At 53.6% G+C, this 18,884-nt stretch overlaps 8 protein-coding genes across 8 annotated transcripts; 4 read left to right on the top strand and 4 right to left on the bottom strand.

The window, feature by feature from the left end:
- The first annotated feature begins 132 nt into the window (after window positions 1-132).
- WHR41_05879 (uncharacterized protein) lies at window positions 133-2,245 on the top strand. The gene is made up of 7 exons (XM_069374484.1): window positions 133-545; window positions 596-668; window positions 736-811; window positions 867-1,031; window positions 1,095-1,452; window positions 1,517-1,756; window positions 1,819-2,245. Exons 1-7 carry the CDS (start codon window positions 321-323, stop codon window positions 2,206-2,208), a joined length of 1,527 nt encoding a protein of 508 aa, XP_069228449.1. The 5' UTR covers window positions 133-320; the 3' UTR covers window positions 2,209-2,245.
- Window positions 2,246-3,518: 1,273 nt separating this feature from the next.
- Window positions 3,519-5,549, bottom strand: CLF1 (Pre-mRNA-splicing factor CLF1; the record flags this gene model as incomplete). The annotated part of the gene is made up of 1 exon (XM_069374483.1): window positions 3,519-5,549. The coding sequence occupies one exon, from the start codon at window positions 5,547-5,549 to the stop codon at window positions 3,519-3,521; it is 2,031 nt and encodes a 676-aa protein (XP_069228448.1).
- A 180-nt stretch (window positions 5,550-5,729) lies between these two features.
- Window positions 5,730-7,767, top strand: WHR41_05877 (uncharacterized protein; the record flags this gene model as incomplete). Its single annotated transcript, XM_069374482.1, has 2 exons — window positions 5,730-6,180; window positions 6,271-7,767. Exons 1-2 carry the CDS (start codon window positions 5,839-5,841, stop codon window positions 7,765-7,767), a joined length of 1,839 nt encoding a protein of 612 aa, XP_069228364.1. The 5' UTR covers window positions 5,730-5,838.
- A 736-nt stretch (window positions 7,768-8,503) lies between these two features.
- Window positions 8,504-10,383, top strand: WHR41_05876 (uncharacterized protein; the record flags this gene model as incomplete). The annotated part of the gene is made up of 4 exons (XM_069374481.1): window positions 8,504-8,732; window positions 8,789-8,966; window positions 9,027-9,148; window positions 9,869-10,383. 4 exons carry the CDS (start codon window positions 8,504-8,506, stop codon window positions 10,213-10,215), a joined length of 876 nt encoding a protein of 291 aa, XP_069228363.1. The 3' UTR covers window positions 10,216-10,383.
- On the bottom strand, window positions 10,171-11,570 carry WHR41_05875 (uncharacterized protein; the record flags this gene model as incomplete). Its single annotated transcript, XM_069374480.1, has 2 exons — window positions 10,171-11,455; window positions 11,510-11,570. The coding sequence occupies 2 exons, from the start codon at window positions 11,568-11,570 to the stop codon at window positions 10,797-10,799; spliced, it is 720 nt and encodes a 239-aa protein (XP_069228362.1). The 3' UTR covers window positions 10,171-10,796.
- A 188-nt stretch (window positions 11,571-11,758) lies between these two features.
- Window positions 11,759-15,614, bottom strand: WHR41_05874 (uncharacterized protein; the record flags this gene model as incomplete). The annotated part of the gene is made up of 2 exons (XM_069374479.1): window positions 15,231-15,614; window positions 11,759-15,172 (listed from the first exon to the last, which is right to left on the bottom strand). The coding sequence occupies exons 1-2, from the start codon at window positions 15,507-15,509 to the stop codon at window positions 11,759-11,761; spliced, it is 3,693 nt and encodes a 1,230-aa protein (XP_069228361.1). The 5' UTR covers window positions 15,510-15,614.
- Window positions 15,615-15,833: 219 nt separating this feature from the next.
- On the top strand, window positions 15,834-16,313 carry WHR41_05873 (Mitotic-spindle organizing protein 1; the record flags this gene model as incomplete). The annotated part of the gene is made up of 3 exons (XM_069374478.1): window positions 15,834-15,917; window positions 15,972-16,049; window positions 16,109-16,313. 3 exons carry the CDS (start codon window positions 15,834-15,836, stop codon window positions 16,166-16,168), a joined length of 222 nt encoding a protein of 73 aa, XP_069228368.1. The 3' UTR covers window positions 16,169-16,313.
- Window positions 16,314-16,433: 120 nt separating this feature from the next.
- On the bottom strand, window positions 16,434-18,871 carry WHR41_05872 (uncharacterized protein; the record flags this gene model as incomplete). The annotated part of the gene is made up of 3 exons (XM_069374477.1): window positions 18,748-18,871; window positions 18,258-18,646; window positions 16,434-18,157 (listed from the first exon to the last, which is right to left on the bottom strand). Exons 1-3 carry the CDS (start codon window positions 18,813-18,815, stop codon window positions 16,434-16,436), a joined length of 2,181 nt encoding a protein of 726 aa, XP_069228367.1. The 5' UTR covers window positions 18,816-18,871.
- Window positions 18,872-18,884: the final 13 nt, after the last annotated feature.

The raw sequence follows: 18,884 nt of genomic DNA, 5'->3' as shown, positions 1-18,884 counted from the left end.
GCAAACCGCCAGAGACAGCTTGCCGACACTTCGCCATCGGATACCGGTCACAATCGTCGGCTACCTGCCACAACAGTGGGGCGATAAGCCTTCCCCGCAATGCGCCTTCACTTCATGGTCTATCACCACGCGATAGATTCTGGGGTCGTCGCATTATCGCAGTCCGTGCCTGTTCCTATCTACTTTACTCGTCCACATATAAGTCCGGTCGGCATGTCGTACGATGAGGGTTGATCGTCGTTCGAGCCAGGACTTTCAGCTCTTGGTCACTGACGACACTGTTTACATAACTTCAAGACACTCCAACAGGATCGGGTATCATGCCTGCGATTGAAAAGGAAGCAGAAGCTGCGGAGGACAGCATGATTCCAGCTGAGAAAGGCTACGATGTGCCGAACGAAAGCCACGAGCTTGACACGGCAGGCTTCATCAGTCCTGAAGAAGAGCGGGCAGTCGTTCGAAAGATCGACTTGGTGATCCTGCCTTTTCTGTGTTTCGTTTTCTTACTCCAGTATCTCGATAAGCAATCATTGAGTTACGCTGCTGTAAGTATAGGTGTGCCAGAGATCGCTTGGATTGCGCTTAATATTCCCAGGTATTTGGTCTTATCGACGACTTGAACATGACCTCTGAACAATACTCCTGGTGTTCCTCGATCTTTTACGTCGGTATGCTCGAATCGTTGACGAACTTTGGAATCACCTGCCAGTATCTAGGCTGATCAATTTACAACAGGCCAGCTTGTGGCAGAATATCCGTTCATTTATCTCATGTCGAAGCTCCCTTTGACCAAACTCGTTGGCGCTACGGTGTAAGAGATCGAAGCACAACGCTCAACAGAGGCTGAAGGATTGACATTTCAACAGGATCATCTGGGGCGGTATGTGCATGTGCCTTGCAGCGCCCCAAAGCTTCGCCAGCTTTGCAGCGGTCCGATTCCTGCTCGGATTCTCCGAAGGTGCCGTGTCACCGGCTTTCGTCACTATTACATCCATTTGGTATCAGAAGAAGGAGCATGCCACTCGGACAGCGTAAGTGCCGAGAAGGTCATGGAGATCTAAGGGGAAGATCAATCTGACAGCGTGTATCTCCAGGCTCTGGGTTTCCATGAACGGCGTTGCACAAGTCATCGGATGTCTGCTTATGTATGGTATTGGCAAGAACCAATCCCTGCCCTTGCAACCTTGGAGGACGCTATTTATCATTTGTGGAGCAATCACATGTGGTACTGGCGTGCTGTTTTTCTTCCTGATGCCCACTGGACCAAAGGATGCCTGGTTCCTGACCGCACGCGAGAAAGAAACATTGTCAATAAGGATGGCCAGAGATCGCGAAGGTGGAGACAAAACAGAGTTCTCCCTTCGTCAATTGAGAGAAACTCTTCTTGACCCAAAAGCCTGGTTTGTCTTTGCCTTTGGTGTTCTGGTTACAATGCAATCTCCAGTCCTCACGGTAAGCCAACGTGCTCGTATCAATGGCGATCATTAACCAAACGATGCTGATCAGAAACTTTCAGTTTGCCTCTTTGGTTATCAAATCGATCGGATATGATCGGTACGAGACTATGCTCTTCACAGCTCCGTCTGGTGCAGTGCAAGTAGCTCTTCTCTGGATTGGCGTGGCTGGCTGTTGGATCTTCCCAAACAATCGGACCCTCGTCACAATGGCCTTGATCATTCCACCACTCGTTGGGAACGTGCTACTCATGCAGTTGTCACTTGATGCTGGCTGGGGAATGATTGTTTCCGCCTGGTTGGTGAGTATGCTGCTTTCCATCAGCTACATCGATCGCATTTGCTGACTTTCGACTTACTATAGGCTTCCTGCATTACTGCCGTCATGTCACCACTTCTATCGCTCACCGCTTCGAACTCGAAAGGAAACACAAAGCGAGCGATTGTGAACGCGATGTTTTTCATCGGCTACTGCGCTGGCTGCATTGCTTCGCCGCAACTGTGGACTAAACCACCTCGATACTTTAGCGGTGTTGTGACGGCCATCGTGACCTGGTGTCTCCTCTTCATCACCATACTTGCCTACCGCTTATTATGCAAACGCGATAATGCGAATCGCGACCAGGCTGTTGATGAAAACAGAAGAGCGGATGCGTCTAACATCGCCACGGACGGTGTGATTCTGGACAAGAATGGTACGCCGGAGACTGATTTCACAGACAAGGAAGATAGGCGCTTCAGGTATAGCTACTAGACACCCAATTGCTGAACGGTTCAGTAAAGTTGGTAGCATACCGAAATGTCGTTGTCCATCTTATCCCGAATAGTGTCCGCATGAATTATATCAGGTACATGGCAATCTCTACCGCGGTGCTCTTCAAAACGTTTTCCTCGATTGTATGGTTCGGATATGGCCATATTTGTGATGATACGCAAGGTAAACAGTCAGGATACCAGGATGGTTCGACTTTTAATAAGCACAGATCCTCACGTACTAGACCTGAACCGGGCAAAACCGCGAGTTGGCAAGAGTCAGTGCTGGACACCCGAATCCTTCAGGTAGACCCACGAGATATATACCGATCAGCTCTGATTGCCGCAGCTTTGCTCCTGATCAATTCGTCGATATTTAATTCCGGACATCAGGAACCTCACGAAAATGGAAGCCCGACTTCACAGCTTTGTACCTGCAGCACAAGTCCTCGGCTTATCGAGCGCCTCGTTTTTGACGGGTATGCTCGGCCCATTTCTTATTACAGATGTCTGAACCATCATCGTGTTTACTAACCACCCACTCATAGCTTATATCGCAAGCTTCAGCACGACTACCGTCCCGGCATTGCAAGCGGCACCGGTGTCGGGGGCACATCTGGCCCTGCAATGGAGTAAAGCATTCCATCTCGGCAAAGCAGCTGCGCCGCCCTTTGCGATCATCTGCTCAGGATGCTTCGCCTTCCTCGCTTACCAATGTATGCGTATTCTCCGATGCCTCGAATAGATCATTTTCGCTAACAAGGACGTTCCGATCGGAATGTCAAGTCAGACGTGCTGGTTTCCAAGTCGCTGCTGTACGGCGCAGCAGCAGTCCTGGCGCCTTGCATTGTGCCTTTCACGAAAGTTGTGATGTGGCCAGGTATTATGGCGCTCGAGAGCAAGGCGATGGGACAGCTTCAAGCGCCTAATGATGGGGAGGTTCTGGGTCTCATTGCGAGATGGAGCGCACAAAATGTCCAACGAGCGGCGATTGCCGGGACTGCTGCTCTGCTTAGCGCTGTCGCAATGCTCCTATAACAATTTTGCCTTCGGAATCAGTACGTACATGGATACTGAGATGTCCAAGCATACTCTAATCATCGAAAAATGACATTGGTGACGGACATCCATCAATTTAGTAGGCCTACGCATGCTGTATGATAAGATTGACCTAAAAGGTAAGCTGTTGAAGTAAATCGTGTGACTTGACAAGAGATTGGGCCCCTGACAACGTGACGAGAGTGAGACTGGTTCTTTAGTACGAGAGCAGATGCCCTGCGCAGAATGTGAACTGTATGGCTGCAGTACATACTACGACGCCGAAGCAGTCTCTTGCTGCTGGCGCTTGAAGGCCTGTGCCGCTGCCATAAGCTTGGACATACCCGCCGCTCCTGCATCGTCGGCCGGGAAGACATAGTCCATGTACTCCTCGAAGGAGTCGTCGTCCAGTCTTCTTCTTTTCTTGACTTTTCTCGGCATTTGCTTGGCAATTGCCGCCTTGTCCTCCTCGCTACCGTGCGCATCCTCGAAGCTCTTCCAAGCATTGAGCAATGCCACACGTTCATTGATAAGATCTTTCGATTTGTACAGCTTGTGCGCGCGCTGAAAGACGGCCCTCGCACGTGCTTTCGCAGCTTCGGAAATAGGCACTTCCTCGTCCTCGCCGACTTCGACGTCGTTATCAGGCACGTTGATCTCGAAGTGCGCGTACGAAGTCCAAACTTTGACGTGGTCGGTCTTCTCCAGCAGACGCTCGTACAGACCCCGAGTGCGTTCATACTCGGCCTCTTCCTCCTCGAAATCAATGTAGGCTTTCCATAGTAGTTCCGGCATGTCGAGCTGCGGCTGGACGACAGCAAGCTCGAAGATTGCCCTGACGCGCTCGTAATCTTCCAGTCCGCGCTCCAGCTCCGCAAATTTGATCCATGCAGTACAGTTGCCGCTGTCCCATTCAATCCACTTCTCGTAAAGCGTCCGACAGCGCGTGAACTCGAACAACTTAAGTTCCATTTCGATGTAGGCTCGGAAAAGCTTGTTCTTCGGACACATACCGATGGACATGCCCATCGTCTTACGTGCCCGGTCCAGCTGCCATTGTCGCAGCTCGAACTGTGCCTTGAGGATCCAGATCTTCGCGAAGGTGAATTTCTTGTGAGGCACGAGATTAAGGCATTCCTGGTAGATCTGGCCTGCTCTTTCCATGTCACGATTGGTGAGCTCTTCGTAGAGCGCGTAAAAAACCCAAAGATAGATGTAGCGGCGCCAGTGTCTCTTCTCCTGCGATGGTGGCATTTGGGCGATGGCGCGTTCATAGACGTCGCGCACGCGATCGGGGTTTGCTGAGGTCTCCTCCAGCCTTGCGTAGTCGAACCAAGCGTCGTAATTCTTGGGATTCTCTTTGACTTGCTCCTCGTACATTACGCGACGCTTGCTCAGTACCACATCTTCAACGCCGTCCTGATCACCGAACTGCTTCTCGAACTGGGTGTACTGCTTGTGCAGGATGGCGCTTTTGCTACGTGACATGCGATCAAGGGCATACTTATAGATCGCACGTGCACGCTCGTACTCTTTCAGTTTCGACTCAAACCGGGCGTAGGCGATGAAAAGCTTCTCGTCCATGAAGTCGTCGCCCAAGGTTTCGATCGCCATGCCGAACACCTCCCTCACTAAATCCGATGTGCCGTTCTCCTCCTCAAATCTCGCCCATTTGATCCAATTTCGTGCCTCGGGGTGGACAATCGTGAAGCGCTCGAAGATATTCCTCGCACGGTCGTACTCGCCGTACCTCTTCTCCAACTTGATGTACGCCGACCAAGCCGCCTCATCCGGTTCCCAGCTCATCCATCGCTCAAAGACCTGTCTTACGTTCGGGATCTGGCCCAGCATTTCCTCCATGTAGACATATTTGTACCACAGCTTATCCAGACGCGGTTGTATTGTGACCGCACGGTCGAGGACGTTTCGCGCATGGTTGATATTGCGCTCCTTCATCTCAGAATCGACATATCGCATCCAAAGCTGCACATTCGTCGGGTCCACATCCAGGGCACGCTCAAACACAGACCGCGCGCGACGGTACTCCTTCTGCTCCAGCTCCCAGACCGCATAGCGCATCCAGTTGCCGGTGTTGAGGCGGTTTCGGCGAACATAGTCCTCAAATTCCTTTCGTTTTCGTCCTTGGTACTCGTGGAGCTCCTCTAGATCGGCAAAACGCTGGGTAGGCTTTTCAACTTCCGGTTCCTGTCTGTCGACGGCCTCACGAAGAAGTTGCTCGGCGCTGATCTGTTGCGGCGCAGCGGCCTTGTTTTTGACCCTTGGAGGGCCACGCGAGGACTCCATGGTGTTGAAGTGCTGGAGCTCGGCCCAGTGCAGATAATGGGTTGTGGTGGCAGTTGCGACGGAGGATCAAAGATTCTGGTGAAGACGTGAGAGCGTTCACATGCTTAACGCTGTCGCGCGCCAAGCTTCGCGGCTTCAAGCTTCCTACATCATACTTCGCGATTCGAACTGCTCGCAACCACAACATCGTGCAACGCACTATTTTGAGAAATACCTCTCTAGATACGGTGCTCTCGAACCTGCGACTCTCCATTTCTCACGTAGCGCGCTACGCGCCACATCTTTCAGGATGACAACTGTGGCCGAGGATCTTTTGAACGACTTTGAGAGCGGCGATGAAGGCGAGGACGACCAGCAGAACGGCGAGCTTTTCGCCGACCATGGCTACTCGGAAGAAGACGGTGCCTTCAAGCCATCGGCTGCGCCCGCTGGAGGTCACATGGAGCTCGACGGCGACGAAGAACAGCACGAGGAGGCGGACTCGAATACCGCTGCGCCGTCGCATCTGAACATGGAGGACGCAGAAGACGAGGAAGAAGCGAAAGCGCGTATTGAGAAGCTCGAGCTGTCCAGTGTGTCGGATGTGCGGAGTGTTGCTGGGTTGATGAAGCAGCTGGAGCCGGTCATGGAGGTAAGCAAGCCCACCCCTTTGCGAGACGAAGATGAAATCCCGTCGTTTACATTATTGAATATAGCCCTAACGCGACCCTTTTGCTTGCAGAGAATCGAGCACTACAGGACTCTTCCCTCAGAGAAACAAACCACGAACATCGGCAGCATCGAGGATAACCCAGAGTACAAGCTCTTGACTCAGTCGAATACGCTTTCGACGAGCATCGATAGCGAGATTATCCTCGTGCATAAGTTTATTCGCGACCATTATTCCGTACGCTTCCCGGAGCTGGAGACACTGATTCAGAACCCACTGGATTACGCCAAAGCTGTAGCCATAATCGGCAATGGACCCATGGACAACATCAAAACCATTTCAGAGAACAAGGACAACTTGGTGGGACAGACGCTCAGACATGTCCTTGACGGACCTTCAGTCATGGTTGTCACAGTCGAAGCAACGAATACGCGAGGTGAACCCCTTTCGGAAACCGAGCTTGCGACAGTGATGCGTGCCTGCGAAATGGTTTTGAAATTGGATAGAGCGAAGAAGCTTCTCACGGACTATGTGCGATCACGCATGAACATCTTCGCGCCCAACCTCACAACACTCATTGGATCACTTACTGCAGCGCAACTTCTGAACTACGCGGGAGGCGTTACTGGTTTGGCGAAGACACCGGCTTGCAATCTTGCCCCGCTTGGAAGCAAAAAGAACACTTCAGCCATCGGTCTGGCTACCAACACCGGAATCCGCCACCAGGGGTTCCTTTTCAACAACGAGATCATCCGCGCGGTGCCATCGGACCTGAAGACGCAAGCCATGCGCATTCTCAGTGCGAAGGTAGTACTTGCGGCGCGTGTTGACCAGGCACACGAAGCGCCAAACGGTGAACAAGGCTTGGCTTTCTATGACCAGGTGGAGAAGCGTATCAACAAGCTCTCAGAAGCGCCTCCCAATTCGGGCGTGCGTGCTCTGCCTGCTCCAGATGAGAAGCCAGCGCGTAAACGCGGAGGACGTCGTGCACGAAAGGCGAAGGAAGCAACAGCAATGACCGATCTACGCAAGGCTCAGAACCGTATGGCTTTTGGCAAAGAAGAGGCCGAGGTGGGATACGGCGCTGGCGACAGCACAAAGGGACTTGGTATGATTGGCGCGCAAGACGACGGACGCATCCGTTCGATGCAGGTCGACGACAAGACTCGCGCCAAGCTCAGCAAAAAGAACCCCGGTTGGGGAGGCGCTACGCCTGCGACCAGTGGTACAGCAACCTCTCTGCGCGGGTTCGGTGGTGGTCTCAGCAACTCGACTACGTTGAAGAACGCCGGGCTAAGAACCGCAGGCGTCGGTTCAGGGACCAGGACACAAGTCGGCAATTCGGGCGGTACTGCCAGTACCATTGCGTTCACACCAGTGCAGGGTCTCGAACTTGTGGACCCGAAGGTCAGAGAGGAAATGACGAGAAAGAGGAAGGCGGACGAAGACCGCTGGTTTAGGGGCGGCACTTTCACGCAAGTTGGTGGGAGTGGCACGCCGGCAAAGACAGATGCGCAGGGTTTTAAGGTCCCTGCTCTTCCTGTCAAGAAGCAGAAGCAAGACGGTTGAGAGTGTGGAAGACGTTATGGCAGTATACCCCGGGAGCGATTCGGATGGCTGAGCACGCACTCAGATCTACCGTTAAGAAGGAAACCAGGATGCCATGAGGCAGGATGTCAGGGCCAAAGGGACCGCAACAAAATTCGAAGAGGAACACTCTTGCCAAGGCAGCTGATCAGTCAATATAGCAGTACTTCAGCAGACATCAGGCATTCATGCCAAGTCCAAGCCACACGATTGTATGTGACACACTCCGCGCCCATGTCACCTGGCCAACGTGTCCTGGTCAATTTGTTCTGGCCGCGGCTGCAGTGGCGTTTCAGCATTGGTCCGTTCCTGCAGAGCGATTGGTTGCTTCCTGCAGGTCGTCGCTGTGACGCAGGGCGCCTGCCTCAGGCCAAGGTGTCACCTGCGTGGTTGTCGGCGTTTGTTTATTGCCTAGACACAGCCAGCTTGGTCGTTTGCGACCTCTTCTCCTCCACCCTCATCCTCATCATCATCCTCACTTATCACCGCATCTCATCACCCTGTCACCAACCCGTGTTGCCGCCCTTCAACATTCCTGCTCAGCATCTTCCTACCCCTTCGTCCGTAGCGGCCAGTTCGAGCAAGTCTCGCTTGCTGCTGTTGACCTGACAATCTGCCCGCATTCCAACTGAGCAAACCTTCACCTTCGATCGCCCTGTACTGGGAGAGCCTCCTTCGTTTCATCTGCATCATCCTGCACCGCTTCCCGGTCACCAAAATGCGCTCCTTCGCCCTGGTGCTGGGCCTATCCGCTCTCTCCTTCGCATTTGCAGAAGATGCTCCGGTCGTCGAGGACAATCCTATCGGCATGCAGTACATCGCCATACTGCCGGACAAGAGTGATAGCGCAATTCGCGGCGCCGTAGCTGTGAACAGCAATGCCAACGGCACCGGTGCCAATGTCCAGATTTCGATCTCCGGGCTGCCGGACAAAGGAGGGCCATTCAGTCAGTATTTGATCACCTCTTTGCAATTTCAAACACGAATGCTGACGACTGCGCAGCGTACCACATTCATAAATGCCCAGTCGCCGGCCTCAATTGTACAACCGCGGGTTCTCACCTGGACCCGTACGGCGCCACCGACACTCCGCCCTGCGATCCGAGCCAGCCGGACAAATGCGAGGTCGGCGATCTGTCTGGCAAGCATGGGAAGATGAACGGACCTAGTTTCGCGGCAAAGTATCTTGCTTCCGCTGCTTGTTCAGGAATCAGACTCTTGCTGACATGTGAAACCGGCAGCTACGTTGACGCCTACATCTCGACCGCTGAGGGCACCCCTGCGTTTGTCGGCAACCTGAGCGTCGTCGTTCACGCAGCGGACAAGACGCGCCTCACCTGCGCCAACTTCAAACTACAATCTGGTACGCAACCTCGTCCGGTCGACTCTGGGCCGGCATGTGCTTCTTCTCTTTCCCCCGTTTCCCCTAGCCCCAAGAACGAGACGGCTGCCCCACCTACCGTTCACACGCCTCCCCCGAGCTCTCGTGCGATACCGGCGTAGAAAGCTAGCGCTGGAAGTGTTCAATCTCGCGATATCCCTCTCGTTCCAGCGGTTGAGACGGTCGTCTCAACGATCCTGGTTTCGGCACCTTTGAGCTCGCGTCTGCCGCTGGTGTCGAATGTTGGACCTCCGAGAGCTGCAGTCTCTGGGACCAGTCTGCTTAGCCCTGTCGTGCAGACAGTGACGGAGTTGACAAAACCGCTCCCAAACAACGTGGTTGTTCCAAGTGTTGTCATTCCGACGAGCGTGGATATTCCAACGCGAGGCACGATCATCGAGATCGTTTTTGTCACACGGGACCCATCGAGTCAGGAGCTGCGCACCTCTACCACTGTAAAATCGCCTGTGAGAGTCGTTACAACCACCGTCACTGTCCGGCCCACGCGTGCATCGAGCAAGAGGCCCACCAGATCCACCTCCACCCGCCCACCAGCAGAGCCCAACACCACTACCGTCACCTTGCACCACGAATCCACGCGGAGTGAAATGCTCGGCGAATCCACTTTCACCCACTCGCCGAGTGTGTCAAACTTCATTGCCGTCACTGTGCAAGGCACGATGGAGCTGACTAACGTACCAGTAAACATCGTGACGACTTTGTCACCGGCAGAGCCGACAGCAGACGGAATCACCGCAACCTTCACCATCGGTACCACCCCTCCCGAGCCGACTGAGCCCTCGAGTGAGAGTAGCGACAGAGACTCGTCAGAAACCACGCTTGAGCCGACTGAAGCGCCGAGCGAGACCAACGACGAGCCTCCGGAAGCCACGCCTGAACCGACCGAGGCACCGAGCGAGACAAATGATGAAAATCCACCGGAAGCCACCACCTCTACTGTCACTGTTGAAGCAATGGCAGACAAGGTTTTTGGAGCTGCAGCGGGAGTTCTGGGTGGCGCGATGGGGTTGGCGGCTCTCCTGGTGTAAGGTCCAAGAGAGGAATGCATGGAGACTGAGTGGCGGCCGAGCTGGTTCGCTCTGAAACATGATTCTAGATGTGAAATTAGCCAGAGAGTGAGAAGATTGTGCAGGTACAGCTGAAGAGTCCCTGAGTACGTAGCTTTCAGATCAGTTTTCCCACGAGTCTCCATCGAAGCCTTTCCCTCCCATAGTGCATACCTAGGCCACTGTCGTTCCCTGACACCACTTGTCCGCAAGCCTGTGTTATCACCTCTTTCCTGATTCTCTTCGGCCAATATCACACACACGAGATCTATAGGAGACGGTAGCACTTCGAATCTGTATTTTGACCACAGAGAGTCTTTTTGAACGCCTTACCGAACCTTCTCCGGCCAATATCACATACACAAGATCTATCGTAGACATTAGCACCCAGAATTCGTATTTCGACCACTGGAAGTCTTTTTGAACGCCTATGATGGTATCTCTCAAATGATTGAGCAGGATACCGTATTACCATCCCTCCCAAACTGTCTAAGGCTTAGCCTGCGTCGGAGAACCTGCGAGCTGGCGCGCCACATGCCTTCAGTTGGAAATGGCTCGCATCATCACGAAGGCCTCATCTCAATCCCTTCTTCCTCAGCGTACTTCAGTACATAATCCCTGACCTTCGCATCCGGCGCCATTTCAATTGCCAACCGCTCGTTCGAATCTCTCTTGTCCGTCTCCGCGCCTGCCTTCAGCAACACCAGCGCTGTATCACCATGTCCCTCCGCAATGGCGTGGTGCAGCGCCGTGCACCCATCAATATCCGTAGCATTGACCGGGCTCTTATTCTCTAGCATTAGCTTCACAATCGGCACGTTCCCCACCGCCGCGGCGCGATGCAGCGGTAATTGTCCACGCTTGTCCTTCACGCGGGCGGAAGCTTTATGAGCGACGAGCTTTTTAGCAGCGTCGAGATTTGCCTTCGAAGCGGTGAAATGCAGCGCCGTCTGGCCGTTGTTGGTCTTTTCGTCGACGTCGGCATTCTTGCCGAGCAGAAAGTCGAGCAGTGCGTCGCTGTCTTTGATGCTGGCGGCCATCATCAGGGCGGTCCAGCCTGCGCCATCTTGGGCGTCGATGTCAAACCCTTTGCGATCTGCGAGGAGTTCGACGATGTCCAGGCGGTTGTAGGAAGCGGCCCAGTGCGAGGGCAGCCGGTCATCATCATCGCGGCGGGAGACGAGCTTAGGGTCGGCGTTTAGGAGAGATTCGACGAGTTTGGCTGAATTATTCGGTCAGTTTAGATGAAGTAGATAATGTGGCGAAGGCCGCATACTTTGTCCCTCGCGACATGCCTGGTGGATGGCGAACTTAGCCTGTTGTGCCTCGACGTCCATCGTTCGTAACTTCTGACTGGTGTGTTTGGAAGTGGAGGAGAGTGCGGGGCAGCAATGCGCGCATGAGTTCCGCGGAGGGCTGCGAAGGTGACACTAGAATCACGTGATACATTCTAGTTCAGTATTGATTCATGTATAATGACAGTGGAATCCCAGGTAACGGATATCACTCTGCAAGACTGCTTTTCTCATGCTTTTGGCGCAGGCACCCAGACGCCCAACCCGCGCTGAGGATCAACACGGACCCCAGGACCAGCAGCCAGAACACGCAGAGACTTCTGGAAATACGAGTCCAAGACTTGCAGAACCGGCCAGATCCAGCGACCCTGTCCATCAGCAAGCTTAATTTCTTCTCGGTTGCCGTGGACGAGCAAGTTGTACGTAATCAGGTGGCGACTGAATGGCGCCAGACTCAAGGTCCTGTGCTTCGGGCCGCTGAACGCGAAATCATCATTTGCTTCTAGCGTCACGACGAAGGTGAGGAAATGAGTTGACGGGTTTTCCAGGTAGTATTGCAGAAGAATGTCGGAGGTGTCTTGCTCGGAAACAGCAGCAACACAGAGCACTCTCGGTTCTGACGAGGGCATGTTGAGGCGTGGGACAGTGACTCTCGTGGTATTGGTAGCAGAGTCTGCATCTCGGGCCCAAGACACGGCGAGAGAGAGTTCCAAGATTGTCGGTCTACGGTCGTCGAGCGAAAACTTCTGTGTTAGAATCTGAAACGATTTTTCGGTCTTTGCAATTGGCGCCAGAACTTGATCTTTGTTCTCGCTCGATTCCAGTACTTTGAATGTGGCATCGTTCGCTATTCGGTCAATTACGATTTCCGCACCCTTGATGTGAATATCCTCGGAGGCAACTGATGTGATCTGGCTTCCAAGCCTCCACCGCTGTGGGATGCCGGAAGGTTCGTCGTCTGAGGCTGACAGCAATGCCGGGTCAAAGTAGCTTGGCCACGGCTCGGAATGAACCAATGGGCCGAAGTTGAACTTCGCTTCAAACAGAGTGGCGTAGGCAAGCTCAACCACGAGGGTCTTCCTGAGAGGTGTGCTTGGCTCTGAAGCCAGGGTATAGTCGACATCGAATGTCAAAGTGTGCGCGATGGGCTCAGTGGGCGCATCGACGATCAAGTCAAGTTTCATAACTTGAGAGGGTTGAAATTTTTCAACTTTCTGTTCCACAGCATCATCCGCTGCAACGAGCTGGTCGTCATTTTCGATGTTGCCGGCCCGCATCCATTTTGACGGCAAAACGATGTCGTCTTGGGCGACGACGCGTTGCCGGATTGTGCCATTGGCTCTGTCTGCCTCACCATTGACCAACTCCACTTGCAATCTCACTTGCTCACCGACATAGTGTTGCTGGTGGAGGCCATGCAGGAGGACCTGGATCTTGGGAGGCTTGGGTAGCACCTCCACCGTCGTCGATTCATCACGATTGAGGCTTGACGGAACAAGCTCCCCATCATATTCAAATTGCCAAATCGGTGTCTGAAGGAGCGACTCGCTTGCAAAGCTGTGACGTAGATCGAACTTGTCTGTGGTCAGGACAAGGACGGCCTCTTGTAGTCTGACAGCTTGTGCCTCCCTCAATGTCAACGCGAGATTGAAGACCCGGCGCTCATGTGGCATTAAAGCAAGATTGGTGGCTGTCTTGAACACGTCACCTGCGTTTTCGAGACGAAGACGATTGACTTGATCAGGAGACTTCTCGCCGTCGTGAAAGATTACAATCCTCTTGACAGTGTCGATGACGAGTTCGACTTTACTCAAGGCGAGTGATCCAGTATCCTGATGTGCTTTTGATATTAAAGTGAGCTGACAACCTAAAGGCTCGCCGACAAAGCCTTGTTTATTCGTAAATGCAAAGCTGGCTGTGATCGGGCTCAAAATCTCTCGATCTTTGCACTGCACGGACAAGGCAGCTGTGCCATCGGACATATCATCGATGCATCGAATGATGTCGAGATTTTCGTTCTGCTGCGACGCGGGACCGGCACCCAAAAGCTCCCACGTCACTTTGAGAACGAGTCCCGCGTTTCCAGTGTGTCTGGCACAGCGATGAAGTTCAGACAGGAGCTCGCCATATAATGAATGCCAGTCATCACTGCGCCAAGAACAATTCTCCCATAGCGGCAGCAGGTATGTCATGGCTTCTCCAAAACGGCCAGCATTGACTAGGTCGCGTCCTGCGTCAAGCTTGGTTTGCTCGCTCATGCGATTCTGACCTTTGCCACTGAACTCGCGGATGGCGTGTTCTGACAACTCAGTGATGATGGTAACGTGGTCTATGCCTTGCTTCTCTGGTAAGGGGAACTCTTTGTGTGGAGGTGGCACCAGGTAAGTGTCGTAGGCGCGTGATCTCTTTGCTACAGCAGAAGCGGGGGACCCGTCTGGCGAAGAGCGATCTTCTGCAGGAATCGTCAAGGCTCGTTGCCATCGTGATCTTGTCCCATTGATGGCCAGTCGAAGCCAGTATCCGGCGTGATGGAGCAAGGTAAACGGAGGCAACCTTTCGGTTGTCGAGAGGCTTTTCTCGGGAGCAGCAAATGTTCCAAGCCCTGCTGATTCACTGATATCATCGAGCGACTGTTTTGTCTGGTTGCGAAGAGCAGGCAGGTCAGCTCGACGGGTGAGCTCAGCCATCACCTTTGCCCATCGAGACTCCCAGGCTTCCCAACCATATGTTTGAGAACCCTTACCACGACGATCAACGAGATCCTTCATGCGCAACCTGTAGTTGGACCAAGATTGGGCCGCGCCGGTAGTCAGATTGTTCCAGAGCTGACATCTAATAACGCGTAACGCAAGGGCGTCACAGAGTAGTCGTGCCTCATCCCATCGCGGAGACCAGCTAGGAGTCGTCTCAAAGATACCTTCCGGATTGAACAGGTCTTCGATTGCCTGCGAATAGTGCCGCTCTGCAACATCCATTTCCTGGCGGAATTCTGCAAAGACACCCTGCTTCATCTCGTATCGGACATTCCAACCAACGTTAGACAAGGATTGAGAGGCAGGCGCCGTTGCTGTCAAGGGTATTGAGCCTCGCGTTTTCTTCCGACGAGCGTGCTTGGTAAGATCCCTATAGTACTCGATGACAGATGGTTGTAGGGCGGAAAGCACACCCTGGACAAAGGCGCCCATTTCTGATTGAGAAGAAACCGGCGGCATGAAGAATAACGAAGTCTTCGAATCCAAGTTGGTGACGCGCCGGATGCTGGCCAAGCGATCTTCGAGGTCGGCAGCATGCAGGATGCTCTTGTCACTAAGGAGCACAGCAGCGAAGCGAGTCTTGAACCCAGAGCGGCTTATTGCCGCCCGCACCGCATTGATGTCGGTCTTTATTTGGTCATCGCTAGCAGGCTTGTCGTCTGCTTTGATATCAAAGAAAGCCACGAACACAGCTGGAATTTGGCGTTGGTGTTTGGCGAGCCATAAGGGCGTGAAGACGCCATCCGGGAAGATTGGAGAACCAGGAGAGAGTGGTGAGAGAGGCGAGTGCAACTCAGCACTCTTTGAAGGGCTCCTTGATCGATTGATAGGCTTTTCTGTCGACGGGGACTGTGCCAGAGGCGCGGCCTTCCGGGGAGGCAAGGTGTAATCCTGTCGGGGCGTGAGCTTTTGCCTTGGCGATGCGTGGACTGACGAAAAGCATACTTACCCTACCGATTGCCTGCATGCGGAATCTTAAAGTGCCAGTGGGTCCGGGCAAAGCATTGGAGTTCCAAGCCAGAAGGCTTCCATCACGATTGACGAATTGCTGCAGAAGGTGGCGCGCCCTTTCTCCCTCGCATTCCGGCGTCTGAATCACCAGCTTCGTACCACTTCCCTGACGAGGGAGACCACCGCCATCGCCCCCCACGACGTCTTCATCACCGAGTCCAGAAAGAAGGACGAGCGGAAGATTGTGTTCCGTGTAGTCGGTTGGCAAGTCGTCCATCTCAGGAGCTTTCCGCAGAAGATGGTTCGTGGCGATTCAAAGCTAGATCAACTTATCCACGCATGATCAGAAATGGTAATACAGCTGCTCGCCTGCGAGCAAGAATCTTTCCCAATAATTATTCAGGATGGATTGAACATAAGGGCCGAGTCCAACCAGCGTCCAGGAGCGAGGTGTGAAGGTCCGCCGGTAGCTCCTTACAGTTGACCACCCCACACAAAGCTAACAAGCACTACACCGCGCGACTTCACCCCAACACGTGCGCATACTTTTATTGTAGATTAAGACAAGCCATAAACTTCGAAACCAAAGACCGTCTTGACAATGCCTCCTATGAACGATCCCGAAGCGAAGAAACGCGCTGCGCGCGAGACAATCGACATTCTGCACGAGATCTCCACGCTCCTAGTACCAAGCAAACCCCTCAATGATACGACGCGTACTTCCTGACATTTCTATCAGAATACTGATCTCGACCGGCAATCTCTCAGCTATTGCGTGTCCCTGATCGAAAATGGCGTGAATCCTGAAGCACTCGCGGTAAGGAAACAGTCGATCAGGCATTCGAGGTTTCAGAGATGGACTGACGTGTATTGTAGGCTGTGATCAAAGAGCTACGTGCCCGTCAGGAGCGAGACGAGGCACGTCTAGGCGCATGAAACTCTGATACAATCGTTTAGCGGTGCTACGGCCTGTTTTTCTTTTGAGTCCAGCTCTTTGTGGTGACCCCGGGCGGCGTTGGAAGGACAGATGGACATCATGATACCCCACGATAGAATGAATCAATATCAAGTTTAAGACATATCACCAATCAGAAATTGTTCCCCAATTGAGGCGGACTATGCATGTGCATGTCCAAGTTTTGCATTCCGTTCTATGTTGGTATCATTAGTGGCCAGTATTCAACGAGCCACATGTGCACGCTCACGCTTTCAACTGAGCATTTCCACCACCCATCCGCTCATTGATAGTGAGTCCTTGGACCCGATCGGCAACTTCGTCAGCACCATTTCCAGCCGGCCTCTTCTTCCTAGCGGGTCTCTTCTTCTTGTCCCCAACCGACAGCGGTGCTTCTCTAATCCAGCGCGCAATCGCCTCAGCCCTCTCAGTGCTAATGAGATAGTCGTCAACAATGTCATTGCGCGCCTGGCGTCCATCACAGTCTGTCTTGTCCTTCAAAGGCCCGGAGAGACCTTCCTCGTCTTCGAATGCGCGGCGCTCGCGCGCGCGCACGGCACGATAGTAACTCTCGTCATCCACGACCCGGTCGTCGGACAAAGCGTCAGCAATGCTCTCCTGCTTGATGCGTTCACGCTTCTGCTTCGATGTCTCATTGACGTCCGGCGCTGAAGAACGAGCAGCTGACGGGAAAAGCTCGTTCGAAGACCAGGTCGAAGATGGTCTCTCTACCCAGCCACCCGCAGTCTCTGGCAAAGGCTCTGGTGTGCAGAGCTCTTGCCAGGGCGTCCCAAGGCCGATCCAATTGTTCGCGCGACGGAGAATCTCGGTCCAGTCGGAGCGGGCGGGACTGCGGGCGGGCTGAAAGATAGGGTAGCCATCCGCGATGCGAGCGAGACGGGCAACGTTGTGGGCGTGTCGAAGATGTTCAGTCGGGCTGGTTTGCAACAAAGCGTGGGCGAGGAGGAGGGAGTGTAGGGCTTCATTGAGAAGCGGATGATAAGTGACGGCTTCGTAGAAGCCGAGAGCTTCGTGGTCAGATTTCTCTCCAGTAGTGGTATCTCTTGCAGGGAAGCGAGGTAGGTCTGGAAGAGGTTTCTCGGCGAAAAGGGCGTTTGAGGGATATATTTTTGGGGCTGAAAACTTCGGCGAGCCATTTTCGCCAAGCTCAGGGGGGTCCTGTTTGGGGTGTTGGTGTTTTACCAGTGCAGAATTGTTCCTATCATTGCCACTGGCTCTACCGCTCTGGCTTAATTCGTCTGCGCTGCTATTCACTTCGACAAATCTATCCTTCGGGAGAGGGGTCTGCGTCTTGTTGCCGTTTGCAAGGTCGTATATGCGGCGCATGATCTCGTTCGTGATATCAATGGACAAGCCTGGCGTGTAATCGAAGTTCGACAGGAATGCCAAATAGTCCTTTAAAGCCCGTCTGGCGTATGCCTTGACTTTCTTCCTGGCCTCCAGCCTGACAGCCTGCGCCTGCGCATGGTGCGCATCATCGACTTCGTCGTCTCCTTGGAAAGCCTGGTATTCTTTCAGCCCTTCCAAAGCCGCGGGCACGCTCTGGCACGCAAGCGCCAGGTACGCTTCCGCCCTGTCGAACAAAAGCTGCGCTTCCAGACTGCTTGGCTGTTCCTCATCTTTCAGCTGCGGCACCGACCTCCAATCCTTAGATCCCGTGTTCCAGGCTTCCCGCTCCTCTCGCATCTTGCTCGCAAGTTCGAGCTGCTGCTGATCCGGCTTGTGCGACCTCTTCGTATCCTCGACAATCCCCAAAGCCTGCGTCAGATCCAGCACCGCGCCCTCCCACTGTCGCTTGAATGTACGAGCCAACGCTCTAGTCCTTAGAGGCGGTGCTTGCAGCTCGACTGGCAAAGCAGACAGAATTTCGTTCAACGGGTCCAATGGGGTGAAGTGTGCCATCGCGCGCGAGGGAACCTTCTCGAGGAAGAAGTGGACATACTTGGCGTCTATGAGCCAGTTAGTAACGTCGTTCAACCCAAACCCTGCGTTCTGCGCCGAAAGAGAGTGTGGCTCCTCTCTACTCGACGTTGTGCGGCAGCTACGCACCCAAATTATGCGCATCCCGCTTCAGAACGTGGCTTGCGACGTCCTCCATTGTGCTCGTAGCTTGCATCGTTGCCACGCTTGCTGCTACTTCATCCAGCTCAAATGCCTTCGCAAGCGAATGCACGGCTTTCTGGCGAACTTTGCCTACGCGCTCCTTGCTCAACAAGATATCCCCACGTCCGTCTGGGTGTGCGACACCATTGTTTGCGCGCACTGAGTCCATGGAAGCTTCGTCAACGGCTCTGCGGATCTTGACTACGTCATAAAACACTGCGGGATCGATCAATCGCGGCGCGGGCATGGTGTAGTTCTGATGAGCGAGCGAGGCTAAGATCTCGGGCGAGAACCGCACCCATGGGCCAGTGAAGGCGGCGATGTACCGCCAGTGTCTTTCGCATTGTTAGATTTGTTTGTAACTGCAAAAGAGAAAGGAGAGGGAGAGGAGAGAGGAGGTATGAACCATGTAAAGAAAAACACGGCACATGCTTACTTGTTCCTGCATATTACGAGGCCGGAGGCTGCGTGTGGCGCGGCAGCCTCCTTTTTCTTTTTCACCATTGCGCTGAGGTACAACTGTACCGCGCGAAAAATGCTGATGCAGAGCAGAAAATTTGGCAAAGTGAGGAT

The sequence above is a fragment of the Cladosporium halotolerans genome (genome assembly GCF_011745625.1).
Source record: "Cladosporium halotolerans strain TM138-S3 chromosome Unknown Sca20, whole genome shotgun sequence".
Lineage (NCBI taxonomy): Eukaryota > Fungi > Ascomycota > Dothideomycetes > Cladosporiales > Cladosporiaceae > Cladosporium > Cladosporium halotolerans.
Note: the sequence above shows the minus strand (reverse complement) of the source record. Positions and strands in the feature narration are given on the sequence as shown.

Coding starts and splice junctions, on each gene's coding strand:
- WHR41_05879 (XM_069374484.1), top strand. CDS start 321: ATGCCTGCGATTGAAAAGGAAGCAGAAGCTGCGGAGGACAGCATGATT. Junction 669..735: donor TTCCTCGATCTTTTACGTCG/GTATGCTCGAAT, acceptor AATTTACAACAG/GCCAGCTTGTGGCAGAATAT. Junction 1,032..1,094: donor GAGCATGCCACTCGGACAGC/GTAAGTGCCGAG, acceptor GTGTATCTCCAG/GCTCTGGGTTTCCATGAACG.